Here is a 15,501-nt window from a genome sequence, read left to right as displayed (position 1 = left end):
TTCTCATCGAACCGGAAGCAAAGTGTTTGTCTTTGTCAACATAAAAACACCGTAGAAACATAAATATTTACAAGTGCGTCTACCAGAACACTCACAGCTGAAGAATTGTTTAATTGTAGTTTTCAGACAGCAGCTGCTCGTCTCAGGCCTAACTTGTAGTCTGCATTCCTGTCTGCCTCTCCTTAGGGTAAGGTAGTAAAAGACACAGGTTTCCGGTTGTCATGGTAACCTCGAATGTGCAACGTATTTTTTCCATGGCGATCCTAATGAGCCACTGGGAGCAGCTGAAACATTTCTGCAAACCCAGCAGCTCATAGGTCAAAGGCAACAGGAATGTCATCGAGGCTGAAGAGGAGTCGTCCAGACGAGGTGTCGCATTCGTTCACGCAGACAGATTTACAACTCGTGTTAAACGCAGCTGTTACTGCAGACCGTTCGGGGTGGAAATCCTTTCTTTGTGCAGACAGGTCCTGTTGTATCTGTTCTTTATTCACAGCAGACCTCCCGCCCACAACGTTCTAAAAATGTGGACTTGCTCATGAGTTCATAGCCCTGCAGGCTGACTCTGGGCTGATCAGACCTCTGTCCAAAGTAACATTTCCTAACATACTTACATTTAAATTTGAGGTAATTTGTTTACATAAAGAGCAGCAGCAGCTGAACGATGCAGCCTCGAGTTCCCAGTGTAGAAAAATCCCATTTCTGCTCCAGTGAGGTTGTTTTAGGACGGCCGTAAGTCTCGCTTAAGCGTTAGCTCGATCAGAACTATACTAAATCTCTAAAGACCAATAACTATTCATAATTCATATTTCCACAGAAATATGCTGCAAAAGATCAGAACTGGATTTAAAGCAGCTGTTTGAACATGAAGGTCATCCTAAATTTATCGAGCAATTTACTTTTTAAAATAGCGGTCTGAAGCGAAACCAAAGCTAATCTTTGTTCTCGAGTCAATAAGAGCGCTCCTTTCATCGCCCCGACTCTCTCGACCGCAGCATCAATCATGACTCATCAGAGGGGCGTGTGATCTTTTTATGTGGGGTTGTTCTTTTAGGGTTTGGCCTCTTATATCACTTTAAGGACACTTCGCTAAGCTTCCAAATGGAAATGCTGCAAACTTTGACCACATTTCCCCGTTTCAGCTCGTCTTTCAGCGTGGTTTAAGCTGGGGAAGATTTAAATGTTGTCTCTGTGGTTTTCTGAGTTTCTGTTGGTTCCCGCTGCTCCTCTATCAGCACACCTGTCCCCCAGGTGATCAGACCATCTCATCCTATCCACTGTCAGTTCCTTTTTATAGCCCCAACCCCCCCCCCCCCCCCCCCCCCCGGTTATCTTTGTATGTTGTTCAAACTTTCTCCAATTTGCTGTGATATCAGATTTTTTCTTTTTTTACGCTGACTCAGCGTGCTGCACAGCGACGCAGTGGCTAGCGCTGTTGCCTTGCAGCAAGGAGGTCCTAGGTTCACATCCTGGCCGGGGGTGTCTCCGCATAAAGCAAGCATGTTCTCCCTGTGCACGCGTGGGTTCCCCCCACGGTCCAAAAACCTGATTATCAGGTTGATTTGTTTCTCTTAATTGTCCATAGGTGTGTGTGTGTGTGTGTGTGTGTGTGCTGGGTTGTTTGTCCTGTGTGCCTCTGTGTTGCCCTGCGATGGACTGGCGACCCGTCCAGGATGTCCCCCGCCTGTTGGCCCGAAGACAGCTGGAGATAGGCACCAGCGACCCTGGGTGACTCAGCATAAAACTAAAGATTTATGTTTGCTCCTAAAGATTTTCTGCTATTATAACACATTATACATCAAAATATTCTTCCATGAAGCATTCCTGTTTCATACCTTTGAAGATAATTTGGGGCGGGGGGGGGGGGGGTGGGGGGTCATCAGTAACCATGATTCATGATTTTTTTTTGTTCATGTTTCAAATCGTTTTGTTTTTCTGCTAAAACTTCCGATCAAAACAATTCAGTTAAAGACAAAAACAAGTTTCCACAGAATCAATGAAACCTTTTTCAGTCACATGACCCAAGATCTGCTTTCGTGACACCTTCCACCACGACTTCACGAGGAGCCAGAACCCAGAATGCGAAGCAGATGTAGTTACTGGTCACTAGTGTGTTTGAGTGCCGATAAAAGAAAAGCTTTTAGGATAACCATCCTCTAAACTGAGTTTTTGATCTCTTGCACCAACGAGTTTTCATCCTCAAGAGAATCCAAATGTTGGCTCAGAAAGCACCCGAACCAGAAGGACCACATTTCCAGCCATGCTGCACATCTTGTATCCATCAGTCAAACTTGGCAACGCCTAAATAACTCAAACGTACGAGGAGAGACGGACGATTAGGTGCTCAAACCGCACGTCATTCCTCACATTTCAGTTTATAAAACAAAAGAAGGACAACTGACAAGGAAAAATTTAACGTAGTCAGCGATTATAGAAGTTGGAAGCAAGCAGAGTGGCTCCTCCTGACAGCCTGGGAACAAACACCAGAAAACCATTAAAGCGTGACGTGTTGATGATGTTTACTCATCATGATCAGCTGCAGAAAACTACATTAAACTAGCTGAAAATTGAAGGAAAAGCTGCAGAAATAGTCAGCATAATCCGACAGCAGGGCCTGAAAATAATTATCATAATCCGTCTGAGATTTGTGTACAATGCCTCGGGGTTATCCGACGCATGCGTCTCGTAAAACAATTACTGCAGGAGTGCCAAGCTCAGATGTCAATGACTGAATAGAAGAAAGGCAATGTGCATACTTCAAAACCAGTCAGCGAAAATGTGTCAGCCTGACAGCTTTATTAGTCTGGCAACACGGAGCAACTGTAGCTTCCTGGTCCGTCAGTTCACGCTGAGCTCAAACCAAACAACCGACACCAAACCAAAGACAGAAAACCAAAACATGGGCAGTAAACACCTCCTCATCAAAACTGTCTGTCTGGGTTAAGGAGGCCCAAAAAGCCCGAATAAAAAGTGTTTTAGCTTCAGAACCACGAAACCGCATCACAGACTCGTGACCCTGATTAAAAAGATCGTTCGGCCCCTCTGAGCTCGATAAAAGTCAAAAATAACAACTAAAGTGCTGCTGAATTAAGTTTTGCTGTATCATGCTATCGGTGCAATGATGTGAAAGTTTTATATCTAAACTTTAAAAAAATCTCCTTTCATCTGGCCAGAAGACACGTGTGGACACCTCAACCACCTCCTGGATGAACGACCGAAGGGTTTGGTTGTCATCAGCACAGGAGCACCACAGGGGGCTGTACTCTCACCCTTCCTTTTTACACCTCGGACTAGCAGGACCAGTCAGAGTCCTGTTTTCTGCTGAAATAAGGGACAAACTAGACTTTGAAGGAATGTAACTGTTTCAGAATATGAAATAAAACTACGTAAAAACGGCCAAAATATCCATTTCATTGTTTAAAATTATATCAGGTACAGCATCAGGGCCCAGCTGGCATCTCTTGAAGCTCCGCCCACCACATTCCTTACAACTTGCACTGGAACCCACCTTTGGAAACTACTGGGATAGAAAGCGTTGCAGCACATTAATCATAAGGTTATGGCTGACTTCTTAATGATTTTGTGTTGTTATAATTTATTTTAACAGACAGTGAAAAAGAACGTATACAAGATTGTGTAGCTACTAAAACTAACGCCTCTGTTTGTCGACTTCCTGCTCTTTAGTTGCATAAATGCGGATCCTCCTCCAGTTTTTATCTCAACGTTAAATCGGCGTTTGGTTATTCCTCATGAAAAGGATTCATCGGAAAGTGAGAGAGAGGAGAAGCAGAAAATCGTTTGTCTATGAAAATCTGTCAAACCCAAAAGTGGCTCTGAAAAGTCGTTAGAGGTCCTTTGAGGCTAACGCTGACGTGGTTTCATTCCTTCACCTGGGTCTGGAGATAACTGAAGGTCCGGTTAGTCTAAACTAAAACTAAACATGTTTGCAGCTTGTAGAAAGGTTTCATGGTTTTAAGCTAAATAGAGAAACTGAGTTTAAATCTGTCAGGACTGAAGGGCTAACGACTAGGCTGAGTGAAAACAAGGCTGGATTCCAGTTCTCGAATAATTTTAAAAAGTCAACAAGCACTGATTTTTCACTTATTAATGAGAATGTTCAGACTGACTAGGGATATCGTGATGTTGATTAAATTTTAGCGACCGAAGCAGAAGCAAAAGGATTCTGACCTGCATGTCGGTCTAGCCACGCTGCATTAGAGCCTCAGCAGGCCTGAACGATCTTGTGTCTGGCCAATCACAGCGCTCTATCGGTTTGGTGGGCCAATCACAGAGCTCTATCTGTGTGGTGGGTAAATCACAGATCTCTATCGGTGTGGAGGGCCAATCACAGCGCTCTATCGGTATGGTGGGCCAATCACAGTGTTAAAATAATCAAAATGGAGGGCCATTCACAGCACTCTATCTATGTGGTGGGCCTATCCCAGAGCTCTATCTATGTGGTGGGCCTATCACAGAGCTCTATCGCTGTGGTGGGCCTATCACAGTGCTCTATCGGTGTGGTGGCCCTATCACAGCGCTCTATCGGTTTGGTGGGCCAATCACAGCGCTCTATCTGTGTGGTGGGCCAGTCACAGCGCTCTATCGGTTTGGTGGGCCAATCACAGCGCTCTATCGGTTTGGTGGGCCAATCACAGCGCTCTATCGGTGTGGTGGGCCAATCACAGAGCTCTATCGGTGTGGTGGGCCAATCACAGCGCTCTATCAGTGTGGTGGGCCAATCACAGCGCTCTATTGGTGTGGTGGGCCAATCACAGTGCTCTATCGGTGTGGTGGACCTATCACAGTGCTAAAATAATCAATATGGAGGGCCATTCACAGCGCTCTATCTGTGTGGTGGGCCAATCACAGCTCTCTATCGGTTTGTTGGGCCAATCACAGCGCTCTATCGGTGTGGTGGGCCTATCACAGAGCTCTATCGGTGTGGTGGGCCTATCACAGCGCTCTAAAGGTTTGGTGGGCCAATCACAGCGCTCTATCTGTGTGGTGGGTCAATCACAGAGCTCTATCGGTGTGGAGGGCCAATCACAGCGCTCTATCGGTGTGGTGGGCCAATCACAGTGTTAAAATAATCAAAAGGAGGGCCATTCACAGCGCTCTATCTATGTGGTGGGCCTGTCACAGAGCTCTATCAGTGTGGTGGGCCTATCACAGCGCTCTATCGGTTTGGTGGGCCTATCACAACGCTCTATAGGTGTGGTGGGCCTATCACAGCGCTCTATCGGTTTGGTGGGCCAATCACAGCGCTCTATCTGTGTGGTGGGCCAGTCACAGCGCTCTATCGGTTTGGTGGGCCAATCACAGCGCTCTATCGGTTTGGTGGGCCAATCACAGCGCTCTATCGGTGTGGTGGGCCAATCACAGAGCTCTATCGGTGTGGTGGGCCAATCACAGCGCTCTATCGGTGTGGTGGACCTATCACAGTGCTAAAATAATCAATATGGAGGGCCATTCACAGCGCTCTATCTGTGTGGTGGGCCAATCACAGCGCTCTATCGGTTTGGTGGGCCAATCACAGCGCTCTATCGGTGTGGTGGGCCAATCACAGCTCTCTATCGGTTTGTTGGGCCAATCACAGCGCTCTATCGGTGTGGTGGGCCTATCACAGAGCTCTATCGGTGTGGTGGGCCTATCACAGCGCTCTAAAGGTTTGGTGGGCCAATCACAGCGCTCTATCTGTGTGGTGGGTCAATCACAGAGCTCTATCGGTGTGGAGGGCCAATCACAGCGCTCTATCGGTGTGGTGGGCCAATCACAGGGTTAAAATAATCAAAAGGAGGGCCATTCACAGCGCTCTATCTATGTGGTGGGCCTGTCACAGAGCTCTATCAGTGTGGTGGGCCTATCACAGCGCTCTATCGGTTTGGTGGGCCTATCACAGAGCTCTATAGGTGTGGTGGGCCTATCACAGCGCTCTATCGGTTTGGTGGGCCAATCACAACGCTCTATCTGTGTGGTGGGCCAATCACAGTGCTCTATCGGTTTGGTGGGCCAATCACAGCGCTCTATCGATGTGGTGGGCCAATCACAGCGCTCTATCTGTGTGGTGGGCCAATCACAGCGCTCTATCGGTTTGGTGGGCCAATCACAGCGCTCTATCGGTGTGGTGGACCTATCACAGAGCTCTATCGGTGTGGTGGGCCTATCACAGCGCTCTATCGGTTTGGTGGGCCAATCACAGCACTCTATCTGTTTGGTGGGCCAGTCACAGTGCTCTATCGGTTTGGTGGGCCAATCACAGCACTCTATCGGTTTGGTGGGCCTATCACAGCGCTCTATCGGTGTGGTGGGCCAATCACAGCGCTCTATCGGTGTGGTGGGCCAATCACAGCGCTCTATCAGTTCAGTGGGCCAATCACAGTGCTCTATCGGTTTGGTGGACCAATCACAGCGCTCTATCAGTGTGGTGGGCCAATCACAGCTCTCTATCGGTTTGGTGGGCCAGTCACAGCGCTCTATCGGTGTGGTGGACCTATCACAGTGCTAAACTAATCAATATGGAGGGCCATTCATAGCGCTCTATCAGTTCAGTGGGCCAATCACAGTGCTCTATCGGTTTGGTGGGCCAATCACAGCTCTCTATCGGTTTGGTGGGCCTATCAAAGAGCTCTATCGGTTTGGTGGGCCAATCACAGCGCTCTATCGGTGTGGTGGGCCAATCACAGAGCTCTATCGGTGTGGTGGGCCTATCACAGAGCTCTATCGGTGTGGTGGGCCTATCACAGCGCTCTATTGGTTTGGTGGGACAATCACAGTGCTAAAATAATCAATATGGAGGGCCATTCACAGCGCTAAAATAATTCATATGAGGGCCAATCACAGTGTTCTATCTGTGTGGTGGGCGAGATTCTGCCACAGAGTGGAACAACAAAGATGACGGTGGCTCGTTTGAAACGGCTTTGGCATTAATTTTGGACTATTAAGACTTCTGCTTTTCAAGAGCAGCTCGAGGCACTGACGTCATTTTTTAGAAAAAGGATGTATTTGTGACTTCTTCATCAGTGTATGGCAAACTGCCCCATTGACAGACATCCGTAGCAGTGACATCATGTTGTTCGTTGTCCAATAGCATGCGAAGACAGTTTGAAAGACAACCGTAGATTCCACCCCATGACTGAGCTCTGTCTATAGGTTGTGGTCAGACTATATAATACTGTAAGATGGCTTGCCAGGCTAGTTTACTTTTGGCATGAAAATAGGGCCCTAGTTCGTGTGCTTGCATCATGGATTTTACATTTCTGACTAAAATGAAAACCTCAAGTAAGAAAAGATAAGCCATGATGTGTCCCACCTTCAAAATAAACTGAGGTTGTTCACATCAGGACAAAATCCCATTGCTTTAAATGGCACGGTGTAGGACTTAAAGCTTGTGATCTGGTAATTATATGGCTGATTGGTGGCGGCTTCATTAATGGAAAATACTTTTAAATCAAAGCTTATGTCAAATAAAAAGAAACCACGTAATCAAAGCATCTAGCATGTGGGCGAGGACAACAACGACCCTCAGGAGGATCAGGGGGTTGATTTATAAACTATCAGGCCTTAACAGAGCAGTTTCAGAGCTTTTTACTCTGCAGTTTTCTCCCTGAATTAAGAATAATTCAGTTATCTTGCTTCTGAAATTTCTAGCAAAGAAACAAAATAAAAACAGAAAACCAAAACACACAAACACTTACAGGATGGAGCTTAATCTTCACATCGTCTTTGCTGACAAAGGCTTTCCACAGATTTCACATAAAGACGTGTTGATGTTTTCCAGGCTTCAGGAGGATTTATGAAAAGCCTCTAAAGAGTCTGAACTCCAGTCAGACTGGGAACAAATGGAGGAAATTCAGCTCCATTGTTAACCTCCCCAGGAGTGCTTGACCAATATCAACACTGGGCAGTAGTGGATGAGGTCATACAGGAACCTGTCACTACATCTGACATCACCTCGTGTATACTTTGTGTTTCCACATGTCAGAGCAGTAAAAAAAATAAATATGGAATAAATCAGGACAATTATTTCTATTTAGAAATGAACCAATTTCTGTTGGAAATTCTGTGGAAATTTACAAATAGGGGTGTAAGAAAATATCAATATGGCAATATATCGTGATATTTTTCCAGCAATATTATATCGATATTCAAAAGCCGTGTATCAGAAATATCGATATGGCAATATATCGTGATTTTTTCCTGAGATTATTACATCAATATTCAAAAGCTGTGTATCTAATTCTTGAAAGAATTTACACGCAAACATTTGTGTATTTTCTTTTCATTTTGTGCAATTCAATCGCCACCCGCTAGTTGGCAGCAGTGTGCAGCGGGTTTTGTTTCCACCATTGAAATGTCAATCCCTTCATCATGGTTCAGATACCTCATGTTAAACATGTTACGTATCAGTTTGGACTGTTTATTGAAGATTCCTACAATAAATTTGGTAAAAAAAATTGCTTGTAACGTCTGACTGAATGTATCGCAATATATCGTGATATATCGTATCGTCTCCCCTGTATCGTGATATGTATCGTATCGCCAGAATTTCAACAATACACATCCCTGTTTGCCAAGAAGAAATGGAAATTCAAATATTTATCCTGGTCTGTGAACTCACCACACTACTGACAACAGACCTAGCCTGACAGCCGTCCTATGGTCCGACAACGACAGCGCTCGGTCGTGGGACACAATCTACAGTTGTCTTTCAAACTGTCTCTGCACCACATTGGACATCGCTAGGACCAATCAGAGCATCGAACAACGTGACGCATTCATCACTACGAAAATTAGTCAACAGGGCAGTCTGCCGTGTACCGTCAAAGAAGAAGAAGAAGAAAATATATCCTTTATCGAAATAAACGAATTAAGTACCTCGTGTCTCAAAGAAAGACCCAAGTCGAAATCCTCCAAAGGGGATGAGAAAGACGTCATAAATGAGCGCTGCTCATGAGCCGCTGCCTTCTTTGTAGTTTTGGTCTAGACTTGTATCACAAAGGAGGCTTTCTATTCTGGGATCTCTGGTCTTCTTAAAGAGCTAACACAAACACGAGCCATCTACTAAAATAAACCCTGAAGTAAAAAGATCCACACTGTTGGAAAAAAATATGATTACAAGTCCAGCAGCAACAAAGCCAGGTCACCATCAGTCCGTGATTTTGTAGTCTCCTTTAGCTATCTCAAGCTAATATAGGCTGTGCCAATGTTCACTCTGGTTTAGCTCTTTGCTTCACCTTCTTTCTTTTCCTTTCCTTTCCTTTCGTTTACCTGATTGGGACAAGCGTGTACATTAGACCTCCAACACACACTATCATAGCCAAAGCTAATTTACAATGTCCGTCACTAGGCAGGTTCTGCAAAAATAAATTATTAAAACACAGTTAATACAAGCAAAAACATATACATCAACAACAATGAAAAAATAAAAATTCTATAAATGAGTGCAGACCTGGTCAGTTTTCAAAGTTTGCTTCAGTTTACTTTTAAAAAATGCGAGTTGGCTTTCCTTCTCCAAATACATTACTATCTTACTTTTACCCTAACCGTCAGCACCGCCATGATGCCAACAGAAAAAGCAAATGTCTTTTCTGTCTTGTGCTTTAAATTATAGACTGGCAAATTTGAAAATGCTAACCACTAGCATTACAGCTAACAGCTGTGAAGCAGGTAAGGAGCTCCCCCTAGAACACCTACCCGCTCCCACATCACTATATGTTGCAGGTTTTGGCCAGCAGAGCGGTGTCAATGTATTCATCAAGTTTTTAACTCAACAGTCACTGAGATGAACGTTGAAGCTCCAGCTTAAACCACCTGATGTTACTTTCACTACGGTAAAACAAATACCGGCTTATAGGTGGCAGGTTTCACTTCAAGCATAATGATTAATAAATAAAAAACTAAAATCTTCAGTTAGTTTTGAAAGAAAAAAGAACTGGTTTCTATCTGGCCCACACAGAATCAGTGCATGCAGTGTCAAACATGGCAGCGGTTGTGTCATGGTTTGTTGAACTGCAATGAGCACAACGTTCTCGTTCTCCAAATTGTTGGAAACTTTTCTGTTCCAACTAAAGCCTCCACTTCCGCCTGGAATAATAAACGTTTCAGTCGAAGTTTCAGATGCAACAACGACTGACAGCCGTAACTTCTCGGGGAGGGACGCCGGATTCCGCGCCACGCCTGGTCTCACCTGGACCGGTGGCGCAGCATCTGTCCGCCCACCTCACCTGGGCACGAGGCTATAAAACGCGTCCTCCGTGCACCCGCGGCACCACCTCTGTCACTCACACCGCTGCAGGCTGAACTCCTCCGGCTCACCAGAAGCGAACCACCATGAACTCAAAGATGTCCGCCTTTTCGTTGTACTCCATGCCGGCGACCCGCGCCACCCCGCGGGGCGGCAGCGTCTACGGCGGGGCCGGAGGCCGAAACGTCCGGGTGTCTTACGCCTCCAGCGGCCTCGGCTCCGGCTTCGACCTCACACAGGCGCTCGGCGGCGGAGACAGCAGCTCCTCGGTGCCCGGCAACGACAAGGCGACCATGCAGAACCTGAACGACCGCCTGGCCGCCTACCTGGAGAAGGTGCGCACTCTGGAGTCCGCCAACGCGCAGCTGGAGCGCCAGATCCGGGAGTGGTACGAGAAGAAGACCCCGGCTGTGAGGGACTACAGCAAGTACGAGCCGATCATCGCAGACCTGCGCAGAAAGGTCACCGCAACTAAATTTTACCTAAACTTATTTATTATTTCAGCTGCATTTTAATGTCTCCTGAGAGTTAAACCCCATAATGTCATAACTCTGTATCAGACTTAAAAAGAACCGACATGTTTATTTAAATAAAGCTCAAAATCAAAAGCCTTTAATCTTATTTGAATAGAGCTGCAGGTACCATCAAATCACATCAGATATGGAACAAATGAGTTCATTTCTAAAGTTTATGTATTTTTGTTGAAATAAAAAAGGGAAACGATTAAAGCTCCCGATGTTCTTCTGCCAGAAGCAGCTGCTGACAGATGTTTTTACTGTCGGTTTCTTTTAGATTTCTGAGGCAACACAGGAAAACGCCAAGCATATGCTTTCCATCGACAATGCCAAACTGGCAGCAGAAGACTTCCGGGTGAAGTGAGTGACCCCCTTTTGCTTCACTGTTGTCACGGTAACGTCACAATATCAGGCGATCGTGGACACGGAGCTGTAACGGACGACAGAGCCGTCGAACTCGCAGAGCTGGTTCCATCGAGTAAAACAAACGTTCTCATGGCAGGTTCGAGAGCGAGATGGCGTGTCGGATGTCGGTGGAGGGAGACATCTTGAACCTGCGTAGGTTCTTGGATGAGCTGACCATGACCCGGTCTGACCTGGAGATGCAGGTGGAGGGTCTGAAGGAGGAGCTGGTCTTCCTCAGGAAGAACCACGAGGAGGTGAGACAAGAACAAAGACATCTCAGTTGATGGAAAAGAAAAAAACAATCTGTGTAAAACAATTTCTCGTAAGTATTTTATCTACAAACTAAACCCGTCTGGACGTTCGCCGTGCCAAGCTCGACGTTCGCATCAACAAAGGTGCTGCCAAGAAACGATGACTCAGACCAGAGCGCCTGATTAGAGCACGTCTGAAGATTCAGGCTGACTAAAGTGTGTTTCAATGTCAATCGTGAACACACACACACACACTCACTCACACACACACACACACACCCCTGAGTTTTGCCGTTTTTCGTCCTGTTTTTAGGAGATGGGAGCTCTGCGGGCCAACATCTCCAGCAGCTCCGTGAACGTGGAGGTGGACGCCAAGCCTCAAGAAGACCTGAGCAGCGTCATGAGGGACATCAGAGCTCAGTATGAGGCCATCTCTGAGAAGAACCGGCGTGACATGGAGGCCTGGTACAAGGGCAAGGTGAGAAAAGCCAGAGGTTATCGTCGTCTGGACCCGGGATGCTTCCTAGCTAACCTCTGATTTAAAATTTTCCAGTTTGAGGACCTGAACAAGCAGATGGCCAGCAGCACAGAGACTCTGCAGACATCTCGGAGTGAGATTAACGATCTGAAGAGGAAGCTTCAGGCCCTGGAGGTTGAGCTGCAGTCTGAACTCAGCCTGGTAATTCACATTCAGACCAGAGACGTGGAACACGACACACAAACCGCCTGAGACCGAAGAAACGAGCGAGCTCCACGTTTGTTTTTCTGTGCAGAAAGCCGCCATGGAGGGCACGCTGGCTGACACCGAGGCCCGTTACGCTCGGCAGCTCCAACAGCTGCAGGCCATGGTGGACAGGCTGGAGAACGAGCTCTCGATGGTGAAGGCAGACATGATGCGGCAGTCTGAGGAGTACCAGATTCTGCTGGACGTCAAAACCAGGCTGGAGATGGAGATCGCCGAGTACAGGAGGCTGCTGGGGGGCGACGAGCTGTAAGAGAACAAGTCTATCCTAAAATAACAAACGTGCATTAATATTTAAACATGTTTTTCTTCTTTTTTCTCTCTAGGAAAACCAGCAAAGTAGAGGTGAAAGAGGTGAAGCAGGTGAAAGAAGAGACACGTAAGTTTTGCACCGCAGCTGTTTCATTTGGGGATTAGGATAGAAAACCATCAACTTCGACGGGTTTTAATCAGGATTATTTATGAGTCACACTCCTTACAGAGCAAGAAAATAGGACAATAAGATGAATATATTTATTAAAATAATAAAGAGGAAGTTCTGGACAAATCTGAAAAAATGTAAAAAGATGTAACAAAAAAATTCTTCATCGTTCTGTTCAAATTAGTATCAGAGAATCCCGAGAATACAGCCCTGTGGAACACCGGGAACACCACAAGAGACCTTTGGTGGAAAAAAAACAAACTCTTGAATAATTTCCCAAAATTATCTGATGTGGATTCAGATTATCTCTGTAATTATCTGCTGCTAGAAGGTTGCAGGTTTAAATCCCTTTTCTCCTGATACTCTGGTTTAGACCAAACACGCATGTTCGGTTAATCCGTGACTTTTCTGGGGTGTAACAACATCTAAAAAATAAGACCAGATAAAATTTGTGTCCGATTTTTGCTAGTTTCCAAAAATCATCCCCGATTTTTGTTGTTTTTTATATATTTGATTTCCTTTTGAAGCCAGAGATTGAATTCAGTTTAAATTCTCTTCACAGGTAAACCGGTCATCACCCAGAGGACAAAGGTGGTGATTGAGGAGCTTGTGGATGGAAAGGTTGTGTCTCGCACGGAGGAGTTGGACACAGTAGAACTTAACAAGTGAACAAAACCCAATAATAATAATAATTATTATTAGATTCTATAATAAAAAAGGCCTTTCTGTATATAGGTTTGCAAAATCCAGAAGTAATTATTTAGAATATAATAATAATAGTAAAGTGTTTGATCTGATTTATGGCAAGAAGTGATGAAATATGAAATTTTGTATCACTAAATTCTTTCAGAATTAAAAAAAGATGCAAAAAATAAAATAAAATAAAAGAGTGAATGTGTTTGAAAATGTAAAATTTCTGCAGTGGCTGTTCCTGTCAGGAAAGGTTCTGGGGAAACGACGGCGTCCCTGTAATATCGGTTTTCATCTAAGAATGTTTCACATCTGGAAACCTCTTTGTGTTTCCAAAACATCTGGTATCAAATAAAACTACTGTCAAAAGTCCCGTTTGTGTTCTTGAATATTTCTGACCACACAGAGCTGGTTCATTATTTTACGTCATTAAATTAAGTTTTCCATTGTTCACATTTGAGAGGTTCTTTAATGTCAGAGACAAATGAAGCTAATAGAAAATCCTCTGATTTATGAAACAGTAAAAACATTTAACATTGATGCCTTATAGCAACAACAGGCAGTTTCCAGTTCCTCCGCCCTACTGGCTGAAAGTGGCACAGACATGAAATAGACTCAACAGACTGGTGTTGCTCATTGGAGCTGGCATAGCAGCCGGTCCGCCATCTTGGATGAGTCTCTATTCACGCCCAGTTCATTTATTTCTACCGATGAAGTTGTTTACGCAAGTAAAAAACACATTTCATCAAGCTTTTTCACTAAATCAGATACATAAGGCATTGTAGTTAAAATTTAAAGAAAATAAATTAAAATTTTAAATTCCAATAGGTAAGCTAGAAAAGTAAACGGTAAGCTCACGTGATCTGTTTTTGGTTGTTGCAATCGTAGGCTGCACAAAATAACGTGTGGGCGTAGTTGCTCACCCTGCTTTAAGTCCAGTAGTGCTTATAGTGAGGGACCCATCCAATATGGCGGCAATGCTGTTGTGCTCTCCAGCACCCAATTTCACGTCTACGTATTCATGTTTATGAAAAATTAAATAACTCTTTTACCTGCAGCAGGCTGCTGTAGCTTGTGCTACAACATGATAACACTAACACGAGTTAACTAATAATAAAAGAAACCACAAAGTAAAAATGTGCACTCTGTTGGACAAAAATAAATATTACAAGTCCAGTAGCAACAAAGCCAGGTCACAATCAGTCCATGGGTGTTTCTCAATGTCAAGGCACCTGTCCTTGCAAGGCGATGTCTTGCGAGGCCAGTTGGCTTGCTTACAAAGACACTGTCCTTCCTTGGTCAAAGAAAACGTGACCACGGCAGTCACAGAAAGCCACGTGACACGAGAAATAATGTTATATTTTAAACGTATTAGTTTCAATATAAATATATAACGAGGCTTTTACTTTTTAAATTGTGTATATGTTTGTTAAAGTTATAGCAATCGATGTTTCTGAATTTCAGGAAAGAACGGCCCTCTCCACGTTGCACAACACTCTCCCAGCGCCTGTTTACAAGTAGCTGCCGGCTGTAATGCGTAATAAAAGGCTCTAAAAATAGCACGCAGAATGTTAGCTTACCTCTCGAGCAGAAAACCGACAACAGCGGCATCTGTGGGGAGCGGACTGGACCATGTTAGCCTCTTGCTGATTTCCATGAGAGTGCGAGGGGTGCACAGAGTACGCATGCGCAGGAAATGAAAACTAGCCCAGGATTGGCTTCACCAGAAATTGACATTTTAGCGGACCAATGGTTGACGTGATCCACCCGGAAGAAAAACATCAATTGCTATACCTTTAAATAAAAAATATAAGTGGTACTACCCGCTAGCTACCGAAGCTGCAACTACTAAGCAGCTAACCAACAAATAGGTAACTTCTTTGGATCTAAAAAAAATTATAAATTAGCTGACTTACTTTTAAATTTGAAAATTGACCCCGAAGTAGCTGCCGGCTTCTGATCCGCCGTCCCTTTGAAAATACCGCGGTGTATTCTGGGTAATTTTTTACCAAGGCTAGGCTACAAGACACCTCCTGTGTGTCCTCGCTCAGCTAGCTAAACGGCTAAAAAACGGAGAAGAACACACGCCTCGGTCTAACATGAACATTGGAACACGTCTTGGCGGCTCCTAGACAACTGGGGTGGGGCCAAGACATCAAGGCAAGGTTCCTGACTTTGTAGCCTCCTTTAGCTCCCTCAAGCTAGCGTAGGCCGCGCAGATGGTCACTCCAGTT

General features: G+C 45.0%; 2 protein-coding genes across 4 annotated transcripts in view; one reads left to right on the top strand and one right to left on the bottom strand.

The window, feature by feature from the left end:
* krt222 (keratin 222) overlaps positions 1-10,293 on the bottom strand; it is a 51,191-nt gene extending 40,898 nt beyond the window's left edge. For 2 of the 3 annotated variants that reach the window (XM_015971667.3, XM_054743913.2), the window contains exon 1: positions 7,695-8,395. Coding sequence is in view for 1 of the 3 variants with exons in the window: in XM_054743914.2 (XP_054599889.2) it covers positions 10,187-10,206 (20 nt within the window). In the remaining 2 variants the exon portion in view is untranslated. Of the gene's footprint in view, positions 1-7,694; positions 8,396-10,186 lie in introns of those variants that run through there. The other variant, XM_054743914.2, reaches the window with a different exon arrangement.
* A 36-nt stretch (positions 10,294-10,329) lies between these two features.
* On the top strand, positions 10,330-13,638 carry LOC107393358 (keratin, type I cytoskeletal 13). Its single transcript, XM_015971655.3, has 8 exons — positions 10,330-10,704; positions 11,036-11,118; positions 11,261-11,417; positions 11,728-11,892; positions 11,968-12,093; positions 12,188-12,405; positions 12,483-12,535; positions 13,140-13,638. Exons 1-8 carry the CDS (start codon positions 10,330-10,332, stop codon positions 13,244-13,246), a joined length of 1,284 nt encoding a protein of 427 aa, XP_015827141.3. The 3' UTR covers positions 13,247-13,638.
* Positions 13,639-15,501: the final 1,863 nt, after the last annotated feature.

This window comes from Nothobranchius furzeri, chromosome 6 (assembly GCF_043380555.1).
Source record: "Nothobranchius furzeri strain GRZ-AD chromosome 6, NfurGRZ-RIMD1, whole genome shotgun sequence".
Classification (NCBI taxonomy): Eukaryota; Metazoa; Chordata; class Actinopteri; order Cyprinodontiformes; family Nothobranchiidae; genus Nothobranchius; species Nothobranchius furzeri.
This window is presented reverse-complemented; position numbering and strand designations above follow the sequence as displayed.